The sequence below is a fragment of the Psammomys obesus genome, unplaced genomic scaffold, assembly GCF_907164565.1.
Source record: "Psammomys obesus unplaced genomic scaffold, mPsaObe1.curated_primary_1811, whole genome shotgun sequence".
NCBI classification, from domain to species: domain Eukaryota; kingdom Metazoa; phylum Chordata; class Mammalia; order Rodentia; family Muridae; genus Psammomys; species Psammomys obesus.
Window position 1 is genome coordinate 35,083,333 of NW_026596034.1, and position 17,364 is coordinate 35,100,696.

At 48.1% G+C, this 17,364-nt stretch overlaps 1 protein-coding gene across 1 annotated transcript in view; it reads left to right on the forward strand.

Annotated features, from left to right (window-relative positions):
- Usp10 (ubiquitin specific peptidase 10) overlaps positions 1-16,872 on the forward strand; it is a 52,729-nt gene extending 35,857 nt beyond the window's left edge. Inside the window, exons 5-14 of the mRNA XM_055621168.1 lie at positions 2,785-2,876; positions 3,378-3,487; positions 4,117-4,172; positions 4,386-4,489; positions 6,969-7,068; positions 8,747-8,924; positions 12,148-12,313; positions 13,773-13,917; positions 15,507-15,572; positions 15,876-16,872. Coding sequence (XP_055477143.1) covers positions 2,785-2,876; positions 3,378-3,487; positions 4,117-4,172; positions 4,386-4,489; positions 6,969-7,068; positions 8,747-8,924; positions 12,148-12,313; positions 13,773-13,917; positions 15,507-15,572; positions 15,876-16,063 — 1,205 coding nt within the window. The 3' untranslated portion in view covers positions 16,064-16,872. The remainder of the gene's footprint in view (positions 1-2,784; positions 2,877-3,377; positions 3,488-4,116; positions 4,173-4,385; positions 4,490-6,968; positions 7,069-8,746; positions 8,925-12,147; positions 12,314-13,772; positions 13,918-15,506; positions 15,573-15,875) is intronic.
- The last annotated feature ends 492 nt before the right edge of the window (positions 16,873-17,364 follow it).

A 17,364-nucleotide genomic window follows, 5' to 3' on the forward strand; every position in this document is an offset into this window, starting at 1 on the left:
TGTGTGTGTGTGTGTGTGTGTGTGTGTGTGTGTGTGTGTGTGTGTGTTCGGGCGCGCTGCGCTACCTTGTATCTTAGCTCCTCCCCTCAAGTGGTGGTATCCAACTCCTGGGCCAGGAATCCCATTGATCAGTCCACACTGGCTCTCTGCTCTCTTACCCAGACCTCTGGCTTCTCCCTGTTGATGCCATTACTGTGCACTCTGCACTCTGATCTTGAGGGATGAGTTGTTGTGGGAGTACAGCATGCTGACACCTGAGTGTAAGTCACTATTCATAGTGTCCCAAGACAGTGTCTCCCCCCCCACCCCCCGTCTTGTCTTCTGATGTCTGTGCTTCCCCCAGTCTCTGGTTGCTGTCTTGGTATGTCTGCAGACCTAGACTGGATGAACTACATTCCCCAGACCCTTTTAGCTGAACCTGCAATGTGTGGCACTCTCAGCTGGGAACACTGAGTCCCTCCTTACTTGCCTGAGCTGGCCTAGAAGCAGGGCTAGTTGCAGTCTTCTGTGCACACAGGACAGATTAGCTGTTCATCCAGAGGTCAGCCATGTCAGAAAGACTTGAGCCTTCTAGTTATGTAAAAGCTTGTTATTGCTTGCTGCTCTGAAACCCTGTGACATATCATTGAGGTGTAGTGCTCACAGGCTTGGAGGTTACTGTGATCACGCTGTACTGTGGCATACAGTGGAAGATGTGGATACTTGTGCAGCCCGAGAGCGAGTGGGGAGGGGAGAAGTGAGTGCCGCCTTACAGTGCCGCCTTTCAATTTGTAGGTTTATTCCTTTTATGCTAGCAAGCATGTTTGTGTGTATATACAAGTGAGTTTGTGAAGTCAGATTGTGGGAGTTGGTCTTCTTTCCACCACATGTGGGTGCTGGAGCTATAACTCAGTTCATCAGGCCTGGCAACAAGTACCACCTCACCCGTTTGTAAGGAGAATTTTTGATAGAACCGCACCTGTACAGTGGCGAGGAAAGAGCCAGGCAGGTAGATCCACAGTTGCATCTGATTCAGTGCCATGGCTCAGTTTTCACATCTAGATGATGAGGTGTCAGAGGGCCTCATTGGAAAAGTCAATTTGAAGTTGAATGTTAATGGGAGCGCCAGGTGCTGGCGGGAGGCATCAGCCCGTGTCTTCAAGCCCTAGATCTATGCCTCTTACTAAGAGATGGTGGGCTTTGCACACTTGTTCTCACTGGATGCGTTCTGCTCCTTCTCTCAAGCCTGTAATGGCTTGTTTTCTCAAAGATGAGCCATGGAAAACTATTCACTGTGCTCCCTCAGCTGGAGGAGAAGGGAAGGAGGCCGTGAGTGTACATATATTTAAGCTATGCAAATGAATTTCCTTATCTGACTTTTGGACACCAGTCTAGGACTGGGCACTACAGCTGTTTTATGGTTCTTGTTTGTTGTTGAGAATGGTGGTAAGTATCACATGAGCCCATTAGTGTTTCCTTTCTTTCCTGTTTCCTTTCTTTCCAGTGAAACAGGAGGCACCATGGCATGCCCTGAATTAGAGCCTAGATTGTATTAGTCACAGGCAAAATTGTTTGTAGGCAGAAAGCAGACAAATGGTGCTCCTAGATGAGCTGAGTTAGGTCCCACCAGTTAATACTCATAGGTTGTAAAGAACAGATAGAGTGTAGGGAACATGTTCACTGTAGCCATTACTGTTAAAAGATTCATATGGGATGTAGGAAGAGCCTGAAACTTGTGTAGATCAGGCTACTGCCTGCCATTGCCTGTTGAGTGCTCGTATTAGAGGATACAACACCGTGTCAGGGTAGGTTTGTTTGTTTTTGAGATAGAATCTCATGAAGTTCATGCCAGTCGAGAACTTAACTGGATAGGCTGAGGCTGGCTTTGAACCCCTGATCCTTCTGTGTCTGTGTCCCAATTGCTGCAACTACTAGTGTTACCACTTATGACCTCCTTGTCTTTGTTCTAAAATGAATTTCTAGTTAGGCCTAATGGCATGTGTTTATAATCTCAGTGCTGAGGCAGAAGGAGTTTGAGGTTAGTTTGGGCTACAAATTACCAGGCTAACCAAAAGCTACATAGTAAGACCTTGTCTCAAAATCCAATGATGATGAAGTTGATTAATTGTAGCACATGATGACACATAGTTTTGTTTGTTTCTTTCTTTTTAAGACAGGGTCTCACTATGTAGCCTTGGCTGGCCTCACAGACATATCTATCAGTCTCTAAATGTGCACCACCATACCTGGCTTCATAAGTTTTCTTAAAACTGGAAAAAGTGGTTTCAGGGTCTGAAACCTGCTTCTGAATGGAGTGAGGATTTAGAGTGCAGAGTGAATGAATCGCTGACCTGATGTCTAATGGAAACTGACTGGCAGGAGCAGTTGTCACTTAATGTATGGCCTTCGAGCACCCACTGAAATACGCTGGGTTAGAGTTAAGGCTCCTTCTGCTCCTGAGTCTCTTGGAGGCTGGTATCCAAGAGACAGCATGCTGGGGAAGCATGCTGTCCGCCCTGGTGGAGAAGCCAGTGCCTTCCACATCTGTCCTCTGCTGCTAAGGACTGTGTCGGGGTTTCTGTGCTTCCCAATATACAGTCAGACGATCAGTGAATTTTGATGTTTGGAGCAAAGTAACTATTTTGAAAAAACAATTCAGTAACAAAGCTGGTGTTGAACTAAGTGAAGCTGTAAAAATGAGGGCTTTGGAGGACATGTGCTCTCCTGAAGGAAGCTCTCAGCACTTCAGAAATGCTGCTGACTGGAATGTTGTTAATGTCTTCCTTTGCTTCTTCACTCTTGCAGAGTTACTGGAGACTGTAACCCTAATACATAAGCCAGTGTCATTGCAACCTCGCGGGCTGATCAATAAAGGAAACTGGTGCTACATTAATGCCGTATCCTTCCTGGATGCTGTTCCCAGGCCTGGCCACCATGGTGCTCTTCACTCTGGGTGTATTTGACTTAGGGCAGCTGGCCTGGACTGTGAACATGGAGACTGGGCCATCACTTGGTCTGCCTGCCTCACTCATAGTTGGTGGTACTTGTGAGCCCCACTTCTCCACCCTGTGTACAGGATTGATCTGTTGACCTGTGAAGGACAGAATGAGACATCTCTTTGTCCTCATTGGCGTGGTCGTGGATAGTAGGACAGAGAGCTGGAAGCCCTGCTCTGACAAGTGGGAACATTTTGCTTAGCTAGGTTCTTAAATGTCGCCCTGGCGGACAGTGGATCCTTTAATGGCCTTACAAGGTAGCAAACTTTTTATGGGTTTATTTCTTTTTGTGTTTACATATCAAAGTAGTCAGTGTCCCTGGCCTATCTTGTTTTTATATACCTTTAGAAAGTTTGCTGTTTCTGTTTTATTTCCTTTACACTTCCTTACTGCAACGTTTAGACCCTGCAGGCATTGGTGGCTTGCCCTCCGATGTATCACCTGATGAAGTTCATTCCTCTGTACTCAAAAGTGCAAAGGCCTTGCACGTCAACACCCATGATAGATAGCTTGTAAGTAAAGTGCTCACACATGCTGGCGGTTGGGGGATTTCCCTGTGGTAATGGGTTCTTGAACAGTTTGGCAAGGCAGGTGCTCTCTGAGCTGACTCCAGCCCTCATCTGTAGAAAATCAAGAGCCAAGGGCTGGTGTCCCTGCTCTGCTTTTAAGTTTTCTGTTATGAGTGTTTTCCCTGCGTACGTGTAAGTGTACCATGTGTGTGCATTGTCCAGGGAGCTCAGAAGAGGACTTCAGATCCCTGGATCTGGAGTTACAGTCAGTTGTGAGCTGCCAGTGGGTGCTGGGAGCTGAACCCCTCCTTGTCCCTTGCAAGAGCGGCAAGTGCCACCTCTCTAGCTCTGGAATTCTCTTCTAAAGGAAGATGCCTTTGGGATTGTCTATGGAGGTTTACCTAAAGTATAATGAGATTGTGCTTTTCTGTCCTTCAGATTCAGTAGAAAACCTACTGTTTACCAGCTTAAAATGACATTTAAAAATATTTCCGAAATACTTTAGATTTAAAGTAGGAACCCCGTAGGTGCTGTTATGTTGACTGACATCGGTGGCACAGTTTTTGTTTAGTGCGATGTTGTGCCAAGGCTTGTTCCTAATGTGTGCTCTGCTTCCCTTTTTCTCTGTTTAGTGTCCGGCTGATGAATGAGTTTACTAATATGCCAGTACCTCCCAAACCCCGCCAAGGTGAGTCACCTTGAGTGAGAAGCTGCAATCCCTGTCACTGGGCACACGGAACAAGCGTGTGGTAAATGTCTCGTTGAAAAGACAATGTCCTTTTACATCTGAGTGTTTGCCCTGTGCAGATCTCAGCCTCCTGTGGTGTGAGTTCGGGTGGCTTTGCTTTCTATCCTTTATGCTGTCTCTTTAGTTACCAGAATCTGTTTGTTTTTCTTGCAGCTCTCGGGGATAAAGTCGTGAGAGATATCCGCCCTGGAGCCGCCTTTGAACCCACATACATTTACAGACTCCTGACAGTTATCAAGTCGAGCCTGTCCGAAAAGGTCTGGGGTGCCTTGTGGTAGCCATAGAGAATACTCCGATGAGCTGGGAGAGGGCACATGCCTGTAGTTTTATCGTGTAGGGCACTGAGGCAAGAGGGCCTCTGGGAATTCAGGCCTAGTCTGGGCTACAGAGCAAGTTGCAGATGAGCCTGAACCACTGTCAGTGGTTATTGCTGCTGTTTGTGTGTGCCACATGCCCTGTTCCACAGTTTATAGTGGAGTCACTTGATGAGTTAGAATGTGCCAGCTACCCACATGTAACAGCACAAGTGCCAAGGACTGCGTCTCACTAGCTCTGCTAACCTGTGAGTCCAAACTGGTGATGGGTAAAGCCTGGCTCTGAGTCTGTCCCTTATTCCTACACTACACTTGGGTAGAGTGGAGAGTCCTGGTCCCGGAGTACCCAGCCTCCATCTTATTCATGCTCAGGCCACAGCAGCTAGTCCATCAGCTTGGCTCTTCCTTCTCGTTTTTTCCTAAATACTGTGTATTGCCTTACTAAGGGCAATCGAGCAAAGCAGCCAGGACTCTTCCTTACGCATGGCCTTGAGAGCTGCTGAGTGACTGAGGCATTTGTCTAGAGCATTCAGCTGGTCACCCCAGTTCCAAGTCTGCACTACATTGGCAGGAGCAATTCATATTCAGGTAAAGGAAGTTTATTCAGACAGGAAAAATAGTTAAGAAAAATGCCATGTAGCTCCCAGGAATACAAGAGAACCCAGCTGCACAGGTTTTTGTTTGTTTGTTTGTTTTAGGCGGGGTTTCTCTGTGTGTCTTTGTCCCGGAACTCATTCTGGAGACCAGACCAGCCTTGAACTCAGAGATCCGCCTGCCTATGCCTCTGTAGTGCTGGAGTTAAGCCCAGCCAGCTTTGGCTTTTTAAATGCCTGTGATAACAGCTTTTCTTGTTGTTTTGGAGTTTCCTACTACTTGGGATTCGGGATGTGAGGGATGCTCTGCCAAGGTTGGGGATTAGAAACAACAGACAACATAAAGAGAAGTGACAATGTGCAGATGCTGTAGAACCTGAGGAGGCCAGGTGGCAGTGGAGCAGAGGTAGAGAGGTGCTCATAGACCTTCCTGAATCAGAGCCCCTCTAGAAATGTGTCTAAAAGAATGCTTGTGAATAAATCCCTTTAGAAGTTAACATCTGAGTTAAGTGGAGCTAGAGCTTTAAGGCCAACTTCAAGCTTGGTGATTTCCTAGCAGGAGCTGAGGCAGCTGCTGTGTTGTGGGCATAGTTCTGCAATAGACAGATTGAGAGCAAAACCATGCACATAGCCCATTTATGCCGCCCCCAGTGGCCAGCCCTGATACTGCCCATGAATTTCTTCCGTATTGCATGCTGTCCCACGTGGTTGGATGAGACTCTTGGGGTGTTTAGACACAGTTCCTTATCCATTTGTGGAGTGATGAAAGCCTGTCTGAAGTCCAGGTTCTTAGATACCAACTGAGGGTCAGCCTGGCAAGCAGGCCTTCCTGGTAGTGGGTTCCCATGCCTGCAGTGTGGGCTTTGCTGTGCCACGGCCTGTGTGTGTGTCAGTTTGTCTGTGCATGAGTGCATGTGCGGGTTTTGGTTGTGCTGGGGAGTGAGTCCTTGCAAGATAAGCGTAAGCAAGCAGCAGCACCTGAGCTCTGGCCCCTGGCCCCAGTCTCACGGAGTTGCCTAGGCTGGCCTTGAGTTAATGATCCTCCTGTGTCAGCACCCTGAGTAGCTTGTGGCCACATGCCTGGTGGGCTGTACCTTTTGCCGCACATATGCAGAGTGCAGCAGCAGTGTTACCATGTCCACAGGTCCGTTGGGAGAACGGGTAGTGAATGTGTGCTCCACCCAGAAGCCCTAGCAGATGGCTGGCTGTGCAAGTCCCGATAGATGGCAAGAGCCTACCAGAGCTTCGTGGCCTGTAGTTGGTGACTTTGCTGTCTCTAAATGGCTTTGCTGGTGGCTCACTCAGCTGACTACTCGGAGTTGTAGCTTTTTCACTTGTGACTTGAGTCCTTTCCAGTGGTTCCTGCCCAGAGAGTGTAGATGGGCATGGGGCTGCCAGTCATTGCTGAGTGTGAATGGTGACTCGGGCCTTGTGTTATGAAGTGGCCCTCAATGTCTTGTTCATGGGGTACATATTTTGTTGTTTGTTTGTTTGTTTGTTTTGAGACAGTGTCTCACTTTGTAGCACTAGCTGGCCTAGAATTAACTGTGTGGACCAGGCTGTCCTGGAACTCACAGACATTCGCCCACTACTACCTTCTAAGTACTGGGATCAACGTATGCACCACTGTACCTGGCTATTTTTATTATTTTTTTAACACTATAAAGTAAAATGTATGCTTAGGAATTGAGCTACAAAAGCACAGAACAAACTCAGGGCAACTCTTGGGATTTGCTTGCGCTGGTCTGGAATGCTTTGACAGAGGTGTTTGTTCCAGGTCCTGCCTCACTGCAGTTGGTTGGAATTAATGTAACCATGTCTGTCCTCAGGGCCGGCAGGAAGACGCCGAGGAATACCTAGGTTTCATCCTGAATGGACTCCATGAGGAGATGCTCAGCCTGAAGAAGCTCCTCTCACCCACGCAAGAAAGTAGGTGCTTCTGTATGAGATCGCTGCCTGGCAGCAAAAGGAAGGTTGTATGCCCATATCATACACATACACTCACCAGAAGTCACCTGTTGACCAGCCGTGCTTACGGTACCTTAATAACTAGTTATTTTTCATTATCTTTGGTTTAGCAGTGAGAAAGTTAGGCTTGGGTAACTGGAATTTATTCAGCGCCGTGCTGTTTTGCTTCAGTTTGAGTAAAAACTGAGAGATTGAGGCCTTAGTTACTCTGTTGCTGTAGTAAAACATGGGATGAAAGGGTTTACTTTGGCTCAGGGTTCCAGATGAGTAGAGTCCAATACAGTGAAGGAGCATAGTGGCAAGCCAGATGACCACATTTCGTCTACTCACAGGAAGCAAGAGAGTGGAAAGAACATAAAGCCAGGCCGAACACCCTCAGAGCTTAGCCCTACTGATGCCCTTCCCCCCCACATGCCACTACTGCCTAAAGGATCCATATCCTTCCTGAGCAGTGTCACCAGCTGAGAATTAAGTATTGCACTACACGAGCCTGTGGGCTACATTTCACATTCAAGTGGCACCTGAAATACAGAAAAGCTGAACAAGTAGCTGCGGGACCCATGTGGGCATAGGCTCACTCTACATGTGTGCATTTTTTCTTTAGGGATGGGAAGTTGGAGGAAAAAAAGAGTTGAGTTGTTGCTTTGTGCTAAAAGCACCCTCTGAGGATGAAGCTCCTCCTTCAGAACTCTAGTGCTAAAGCCACTCTCCAGAGTGTCTTCAACTTCTCCACTTGTCCAGAGAATGCCTCTGTAGCTCTGGCTGCCTGGAACCCTTGTCTTTGTTCCCTGGCCTATCTCAGTGCTAGGGCAATAGGTGTGGCCCACATGCTTGGCTTTTACAGGTTTCTCTGAGCATGTCTGTCATAGTGGCCACTACAGCCCAGTATGCAGTGTAGCTGTCTGCTTTAATTGGTTACTGTGATTTTAAGTGTAGAGCATAACTATAATTTTTTTATGCGTGCTTTTTTTTCTAGACAGGGTTTCTCTGTGTGTAGTTTTGGCTATCTTGGAACTCACTCTGTAGAGCAGGCTGTCCTTGAACTCACAGATATGTCTGTCTTTGCCTCCCAAGCGGGATTAAAGGTGTGTATCACCACTCCCTGCTATGGAGTTTGGGGTTTTTGTTTTCTTGTTTTGTTTTGGTTTATGACATGTATTCATTGGGGGGGTGTGTGGAGGGGTGTGTGTGTGCAGAGTTCCATAGCAAAGTGAAACTCAGAGGGTAGTGTCTGGAAAGATGGCTCATCGGTTAAGGGTACTAACTGCTCTTCTAGAGGATCTGGGTTCAAATCTCCCCAGCACTACATGGAAGCTCGCAACTGTCTATAACTACAAGATCTGATACTCTCACATAGTATCATGCAGGCAAAACACCAATTATTTAAACACCAATTTATTTGAAGATAAATAAATTTTAAAAAGAAAGTCAGGGGATAATTTCTGAGAGTCAGTTCTCTTCATCATCTGGTACTGGAAATCAAAGTCATGTTGTCAGGCCTAGGGCCTGTGGCTTTATGTGTGGCCCTCTCACCTGGCCCTGATGACTCTGTTTAGACAGTTCTTATAGGATCTGTGCTTGTTTAGCTTGGACTGTTTGCTCTTGAAAATGTAGCCTAAGCAGACCCTCTCCTTTTCAGAACTTACTGTTGCCAATGGGCCCAGAAGCCACCTGATAGAGGACGAAGAGCAGGAAGACACAGGAGAAGGGAGCGAGGACGAGTGGGAGCAAGTGGGTCCCAAGAATAAGACGTCAGTCACCCGACAAGCGGATTTCGTTCAGACACCTATCACTGGAATTTTCGGTGGACACATCAGGTTTATGCTTTTCCATGTTGCTACAGGGGGAGGTGTGAGAATGTCCTGATGCTTCCTGCCGTTTGCTTTGCCTGCTTTTCACTTGCTCTTCCTAATGCCGTGCCACCAGGGGCTGTGCCTCAGTGACGGTCTCTGGCTGTCACTCACTGTTGATAGTCAGAAAGCCAACCGACTTGTTTGTTCTGGTAAAAGAGGCTCGTGTCTGACTGGAGGCACTGTACTGCTGTATTTTAATAAATGCATTGCTTGTGTTTAAGTCTAGCATGATATTCTCACACATGGTAGAGGTGGCCCTGGAGAACTGGTCAACACACACACCACCTCCCATGGTACCCCTCTCGTTGTTAGAGCAGCTGTGCTCTGCTTATTTAGTGTGAGTTATGATACACAGCAGCTACAGTCTCCTGTCACCCCTACTCCTGTACACCCTGCAGGTCTGACCCTGTCCCTCTGACCTACACCTACTGTTTTCTCCCCAACTTTGCTGTGGTGAGGTCTCTGTGACTGCTTCCCTGTTTAAATCTATAGCAGCATGAGCACAGGCAGTTTTTCTTCTGTGTGTAGCTCAGTTCATTTAGTATAATGTCTTCCAAGTCCATCCATATTTTGGCAAATGTCAGGACCTCCTTTCCCAAGGCGAATAATATTCCTTTGTGTATTACCACCAAGGTGGTTTTATCATTTGTTTTCAATGAACACACAGGTTGTTTATCTAGGAAATAATTGTGAATTCAGACACCAGAACCTCACGAGCTAGAAAGTGAAGTGAACAAGGAGACACTGGCTCAGGAGGACATGTGACCTTGAATGTGCACCAGTCCTTCAGTCAGCTTTCTGCTCATTCACATCATCCTTCTAAAAGGATTTTTTTTTTTTTTACACATTTACATTGGGGCCTTTCAGTATTCAGGGTTTTCTCCTAAAGGCCCAAGGTAATGTTCAAGGGTGATGTCGTGGGCTTCAGTGTGCGGCGTCTCCTGGGTGCTGTATTGAAAGAGCTCTCTTCTCAGTATCCAATGCCAAGCAGGTCTGCTCTGCAGCGCATTGAACAGCTCAGCAGAAAGTCTGCGGTTTCTGTGGCTCCCCATGAGGAGGGCTGAGGAGCCAACTGAGCCCCCAAGACATTACATAGGCCTCTTTTCCTTTGGTGTTCTCTGTGGAGCCATGCTCTTAGGTGTGGTCTGGGGAATGTGTGTCCTGCCCATTGCCACTGTGACTTGTCTCGGGAGACAGGTCCCCACCCCTGAGATGAGCCATGGTGGCAGTAGTAGCCAGTAGCAAGAAGCCAGGTTGGTGAGAGCCAGCGACACATAGCTGTGCGCTCGGCTGCACTTGCCATCCAGCCTGGACTTCTAGCTGTTGGACATGCCCCAGGACAGTGAGGGGCAGTGAGAGTCCAGGCTGCCATAACACATGCTTTGCACTAGGCAGTATGAGCTGGAGGGGCCGCAGCCAGCATGACAGATCTCCAGTGTGCCCACGAGTGACAACAGGGAAACCAGGGGCTCCGTTTGAGGAAATTGCTGTCATGGCTGCATGTTAATTTGGGGGTGGGGGTGGGGGAGCTCCAGACAGGGTTTCTCTCTGTAGCCTTAGCTGTCCTGGACTTTGTAGACCAGGCTGGCCTCAGAGACCCACTTGCCTCTGGGATTAAAGGCGTGTACCACCGTATGGGACTTGCTGTTTTTTTTTTGTTTTGTTTTGTTTTTTGTTTTTCCTTATCTTAGTCAGGGTCTCCTGAACTCACAGTGTAGGCACAGCCAAGGATGACTGAGTTCCGGCTCCTCTGCCTCTCAAGTGCTAGGATTACAGGGATGTGCAGTCTAACATGGCCTGTGAGGTGCTGACGGGGTGTCCTGCATACCAGCAGCCACACTCCATCCCAGCCACACCCCCAGGCCTAGACAGGGAGTTCTTTCTTTTTGGCTTTGTTTTATGTTTTGTTTAAGATAGGATCTCTGTAGTTGCCCGTGTGGCATTTCTCCTGCTGTAGTCTTGCAAGTGCCTGGCTGATAAGGAATTCTGATAATGTGAACTGCTTTTAAGACAGAATAAGATTCTTTATTCTTACAAGAGACCCTCCTGTCATTCGGCCTTTTTGCAGGTTTTCAGTTTCCCCAGGGAAATACTTTTTTTTTGGGGGGGGGAGGGGTCTGTTACTGATAAATGTATGGCTTTAGAGTCAAGAGTGTCTTGACTTTCTTGTCTTTCTGTACTTTCTTTTGGGTTTTCAAATTGTGTAGCCCTGGCTGTCCTGGAATTCACTCTGTAGATCAGGATGGCCTTGAACTCAAGAGATCTGCCTTTTTCTGCCTCCCAAGTGCTGGGATTAAAGGCATGCACCACCACTGCCCAGCTTTACTTCATTAATGTTTTTAACTTCCTTTTGGGGACCCAAGGACCATCAGTCATTGCCTTCACAGTCAGGAGGAAGTTAAGGCATTTAAGGCATTAGACCTTGACAAAGGATTTCAGCTGCTTCTTTCTCATGGTGTCTGTCCCATGATGTCCAAGTGGCCTCCCACCAGCTTTTCTCTGCTCATAAACTAGGACACCAGGCTGCACAAACAAGGTCTTCTGTTGAATCTTAGAATGTTTCCAGGATGAGGTTAAATGAGATGAGGTGAGCTTACAGTTTTTATTCAGAAGAACTTTAAAAAAGAAAAATGAAGGAAAACAGCTAAAAAAAAAAAAAAAAAACAGAAACAAAAACCAAATTAAGTTGGCGCCCTACCCACAAGGCTGGTTGGCTGGTTGCCTCTCTTCCCGGACTGCTAACATGGTTTTTATTATCCTCAGCTTGCTCCCATTCCTCCTCCTGTTGTTTTTATAGACCAAGAGCGGCATTAAAGCCCTGTTCCCCTGGGGATTTCCTCCATCTCATTAGAACGGGCTGTGACCATCTGTTACAGCCTTCCAGGTGGCCGAATTTGTTAGTTGGTGCACGCTGTACACAGGTGTGCAAATGAAGAATTTGGAAGTGGAAACCTATCCCTGAGTAAGCCGGATAGGTGTATGATCAGTTGCTAATCACAGAAGCTGGTAGTCAGCAGAGTTATTTTTAAATTCAGGGTGGTTTGGGCTTTTTTGCTGTCTCTGGTCTTTTGGGATTGATACTGAATAAACATATTTTGGGTGTTTGTGCTTTCTCTGTTAGTTAATCGTTAGGGAAAGTGACACAGTGGCCTCTTACGTCTTTTTTGTTTCTAATTGCAATCCTTAGGTCTGTGGTTTACCAGCAGAGTTCCAAAGAATCTGCCACTTTGCAGCCGTTTTTCACACTGCAGTTGGACATCCAGTCTGACAAGATACGCACAGTCCAGGATGCATTGGAAAGCTTGGTGGCAAGAGAGTCTGTCCAAGGGTACACCACCAAAACCAAGCAGGAGGTATGTTCCTGGCCGGACGGAGCAGAACGAGGATGTGGGAGGCTGACTTGAATCTGCACACCAGTTACTTAGCTTTGCTGAAAAGCCCCAGGTTTTCAGGATGAAGTAGTTGAAACAGATGGTCCCACAGCTGCGCCGCTGGCTCTTGTGACCCAAGGAAATGTCTTTCTCCTGCCCTTGACCCTGCTCTGCTCTCCATTTTCTGGCGGTCTAATCCTAGTATCCCGACGTTGCCCACCTCCAGCAGAGGCTGACTTAGGATGTAAAGGGGGTTCCGGACACACATCTGTGTTGCTAGATCATTAAGGATACTGACGGACAGACAGACTGTTCAGATGCATGCTTCTCTTTGATGTGATTAGCCGGGGATAAAGTCTTGAGTCTCCGTCCTGAGCTGTTAGGAACTTGCAGAGAGAGGCTGGTGCCTGTTATGCTCTGCAGTGGAGGCCATCTTCTCTGTAATGTCTTTTGTAGACTGTGGCATTGAGGGCACAAGGCTGTCATGCAAGGTGAATGCTGGCTGGTGAGCATGGCGCTTTTCTGAAAAGTTCCTGGTATTGGGAAGCTATGAACACCTAGTGGTGTGTAGTAGCTACAATGTTAAAGGAGAGTTCCCAGGACAAACCCGTCTTTATGTGACTTGTGCGCTGGGTAGAGAAGAGATCCAGCCTCAATTGTCCTTGAGGCCTCCCGCCCTAGGTGGCCTTGCCACGCTCTGGGGATCTGCCGAGGGAAGGTCTAGGGCTCCACCATGATGTCTGATTTGGTTCTGGTGGTTGGTTTTGCTTAAAAACAGTAAGTACCAGGAGCCAGAGGAGGAAGTAAGCCAGCTTGGTAGCCAGCCTGAGTAAGATGTGGCCGCCTGAGGCCCTTCATGCAAGAGACAGCAGCAGAGGTGTCTGTGTGGGGAAGTTGGTTAAGTTTGGTCTAGCTGTGGGCAGCTAGCAGTTGGTTCAGCCTGTTCCTGGGACTCTGCAAAGTTGGATTGCTGTCTTTTAGATAACTATCCCTCTTCAAGTAAATAATGGGGCTTCCAGGAAAGGAATGACCAACTAAAGATACATTTGATGTTCTCCAAACAAACCCTAACACCAGGCATAGCCTGGGAACAGGACCGTCTGGGCAGAAAGGTCATAGCGTGGTCTCCTGGGAATCATGCTCCAGTATATATTATAATTAATGCCTCTTCAGGATTCTTAAAAGCATTCAGGAGGCCAGGAGAACACTAGGGCCATGTTGACATGTTCGAGGGTTTATAATAAGATTGAAAAGACAGGCTGGTGTGTACCAGTTCCAGTTTTCCTCAATCAGCCTGTGTTCTTTGCCAAGGTCTTCACCCGGAGGCCACAAATGGGCTCTTTTGCAGGTGTCTGTAGGGGTGCGGGTATGGCTAGGGATGGACAGCAGCTGTGGAGTGCTGCTGCAGGCAGGCCTGTGAACCCTGGCCTCTCTGTCACAGGTTGAAGTCAGCCGCAGAGTGACTCTGGAGAAGCTCCCCCCTGTCCTCGTGTTGCACCTGAAGCGCTTCGTCTATGAGAAAACGGGTGGGTGTCAGAAGCTGGTCAAGAACATTGACTACCCCGTGGACTTGGAGATCAGCAGAGGTAATGCTGGCCCCCGTGCTCACTACAGTGCGACACCAAGTCAGGGCTTTCCTTGTTTTAGAATTACTGACATTTGGGAATATTTATACGGAAGTTCTCATTAGAGGCTGTTTTGCCTGCATGCGTGATTGTGCACTGTGTGCATGCCTGGCGCTGGCAGAGGCCGGAAGAGGCATCGGACACCCTGAGCTTAGAGACACAGATGGCTGTCAGCCGCCATATTGCTTCTGGAAACCAAACGTAGCTCCTCTAATGGAGTAGCCAGTATGAACCATTGAGCCCTCGTTCTAGCCCCCTATTTTGTTTTATGTTTAGTTGAGTTTATTGTTTTAAAGCAGGGTCTCACTATGCCGTGCAGGCTGGCCTGGAGCTCACTGTATAAACCAGGCCGGCCCTGAACTCTTAGAGATCTGCCTGTCTCAGCTTCCTGAGTGCTTGCCATAGATAGAGAAAAAGCTGAAACAAAACATAATTTGACCAGATGAGAAAAGTAGAAGAGCAGCTGTGGGGAGCAGCTGCTGTCTGTGGAGGATGCCCTCTGCCCCTGGACAGCGCCCCTCAGCAACGTCAGCACATTGTTTTTTAGAAGTTTTAAGTGTGTAAGTGTTTTATCTGCATGTGTTTGCACCAGATTCCTGCCTGGTGCCCCCAGATACCAGAATAGCTTGTCAGGTCCCCAGCTGTGGAGTTACAGATGGTTATGAGCTACCATGTGGGTGCTAAAGCCAGACCCAGGTCCTCTGCAAGAGCAGCCAGTGCTCTAGCCACCGAGCCTTCTCCACCTAGTTCTGACATCACGTTTTGAAAAGCCCCAGGAGATAGGGACCCTACTATGTAGTAGAGGTTGAAAAAAACCTTTTGCTTGTTAAAGGGTTATTGTGTATGTGTATGTTTTGATGCGTGGGTAGGCATGCATGCCAGAGCACACGTGTGGGCTCAGAGGTCATCTCGCACCTTTTATTTGGGATCTGGCCATAGCACCTGGGTCGCCCAGCTTGCATAGCAGGAGCCTGTTACCTGGTGAGCCGTCTCCCTTCTTTTCTCCTTTTTTCCCTGCTACATTTAAAATAGTTTGTACCCATGCACATGTTTGGCATTCACTTGGAAGTAGGTAGAGAGCATGTGGGTTCTGGTAGTCCTCAAACTCTTAGTGGCAGGCACCTTTACACACTGGGCTGCCGTGCCAGCACAGAACAGCTGCTCTGAAGCCTCACAGTTGTGACAAACATCTTAGACAGTGCTGGAACCTGACTGAGGTGTGGCGAGCCCAGGCGGTCCCTGGAATACGGGAGTCTGGGGAACAGAAAGGCAGCAGTGCCTTCCCTCCTGATCGTGGGGAGATCCTTCCGTCCCAGTGCTGCACACTCAGATTCCTCTCTAGTAGTACAGGAGCTGGGTGGGCCACGGCCTCGTCTGCCTTGTGCTTGTCAGCACCTTCCATTCTGACACAGGTCTGGGCCGGGGCTGTCTGTCCTTGCTCTGATCCTCGAAGCAGGGGCCAGGGTGGCCGTTGTTAGGTGGAGGCTGTCAACAGCCAGTGCTGCTGTTCTGCAAAGACTTTGTTGAAGTGTTGATGTTTTCCTTTTCAGAACTACTTTCTCCAGGAGTCAAAAATAAGAATTTTAAATGCCACAGAACCTACAGGCTGTTTGCAGGTGAGTGTGTTGGCCCACTGCTCACAACCACAGTGAGCTGCGAGCCTATACGGTACCTAGGCCGAATTCTGCTGGAGCACACTATCACAGAGAGGGTCCTGGGAGAGCTTGAATGTCCGGGTTGGCCCTGAATTGGGGCTGATGTAGAGAGGGTTCTCACAGTGTGTGCGTACCAGTCTAAGTCAGTCCTCCCTTGGGAACAATTAGGTGGGGCCCTGTGGCAGTGGGGCTGAGGGTGGGGGTCTGTGGCAGTGGCGGCGAGAGGCTTTTCTCATGGGTTGCCTGCTGGGTGCTGTCTTCCAGTGGTCTACCATCATGGCAACAGCGCCACGGGCGGCCACTACACTACAGACGTCTTCCAGATTGGGCTTAATGGCTGGCTGCGAATCGATGACCAAACGGTCAAGGTTATTAACCAGTACCAGGTGGTGAAGCCAACTGCTGACCGCACAGCCTACCTCCTGTATTACCGCCGTGTGGACCTGCTGTAGCCGTGCCCGTGTGCCTGTGTGTGTGCCTGACGCTGCTTCCTACAACTCCCGACTCACTAACTACCCACCTCTCTAGTGGCTCTGTAGAGAGAATCTCTCCCTCTGCGCCAGTGGGCTTGGATGAAAGGACATGTCTGGGGGATCTGCACAGCGCAGCTCATGCTGACTCTGACATCAAAGACTGTACTGTTGCTTGACCGAGGAAATAAATACACAAGAGCCAGCGCTTCTGAAGCTGGTTCCTGAGCCGAGCAGGCAGTTTGCACTGTGTCCCAGTCTGATTGCATAGTGGAATAAGTCCCGCACCAGCAGCTCTTGTAAATTTGTGAAAATGAATTTTATCTTTCCTTAAAAAATAATTTTTTTAATTCATCACACTTTCCTCCTTTACCCTTTAGTTTTTGATAAATGATAAAATGAGCCAGTTACCAGAGATGAGATAGTTCTTACTTCAAGAGGAAATAAATACAAGAACTATGTTGCTGGTTCCTAACAGGAAACACATTTTAACAATTGTGAGATGAAAACTGCTGACGTATACACTGCGGTCAGACATTTGGGGTGCAGACGTCAGGCTACAGAGGTGGTGATTGTAACTATTACCATGAAAAGATTTCAAATTGCATTCATGCTCTGTGTACACAGGAAGAAAAGTGGGCAAAATAATGAAGTTTGACATTTCCCAGTGTCTGCTGTGTAATCTCCTGCCACGCCTCTCTGATGCCGTGTCCCTAATTGTACACAGTGTAGTGATTCCTAGGAGTATAAAGTTGTCACCTGTCAATAAAGATCACAAAAGTTGGTTTAAAGCTGTGTGTTTCTTGGTGTGGTGAGCCTCAGTGAACTCATCCAGGACTCTGGCCTGCTGAGTTAGAGTGCCTGTTGCTATGGGAGAGGAGCTGTCTCTTAGTTTTGCTCCCTCTGATCCTGTTGCAGGTCAAGGCCAAATCTTACCTGAGTGTTTCTGGTGCTGCCCTCAGCTCCTGGCAGAGATGAAGAAGAAGTCATCAGTGATAGGAAGTCTGCATTTGTGGCCCTGTGTGCTGGCCTCACAGGTCAGGGCCTGCAGTGGGGAAAAACCTTTTTCTCTCAGGCTCCTTCTTTTTGTGAAGTGGCAGTGTTCTGCCCAAGTCTGCTCAGCTTCCTGTCAAGATGTGGAATTTTGTGGCTCCCATGCATTCTGGAAACCGGTTGACAGGCTAAGGGACTGGTGCCTGTTTCTCTTCCGTGTGGTGTTGGTAGTGATTGGGTCCTCTACCGTACTCGGAGCAAATCTGGCCAGAACACACCCATTCCACAAC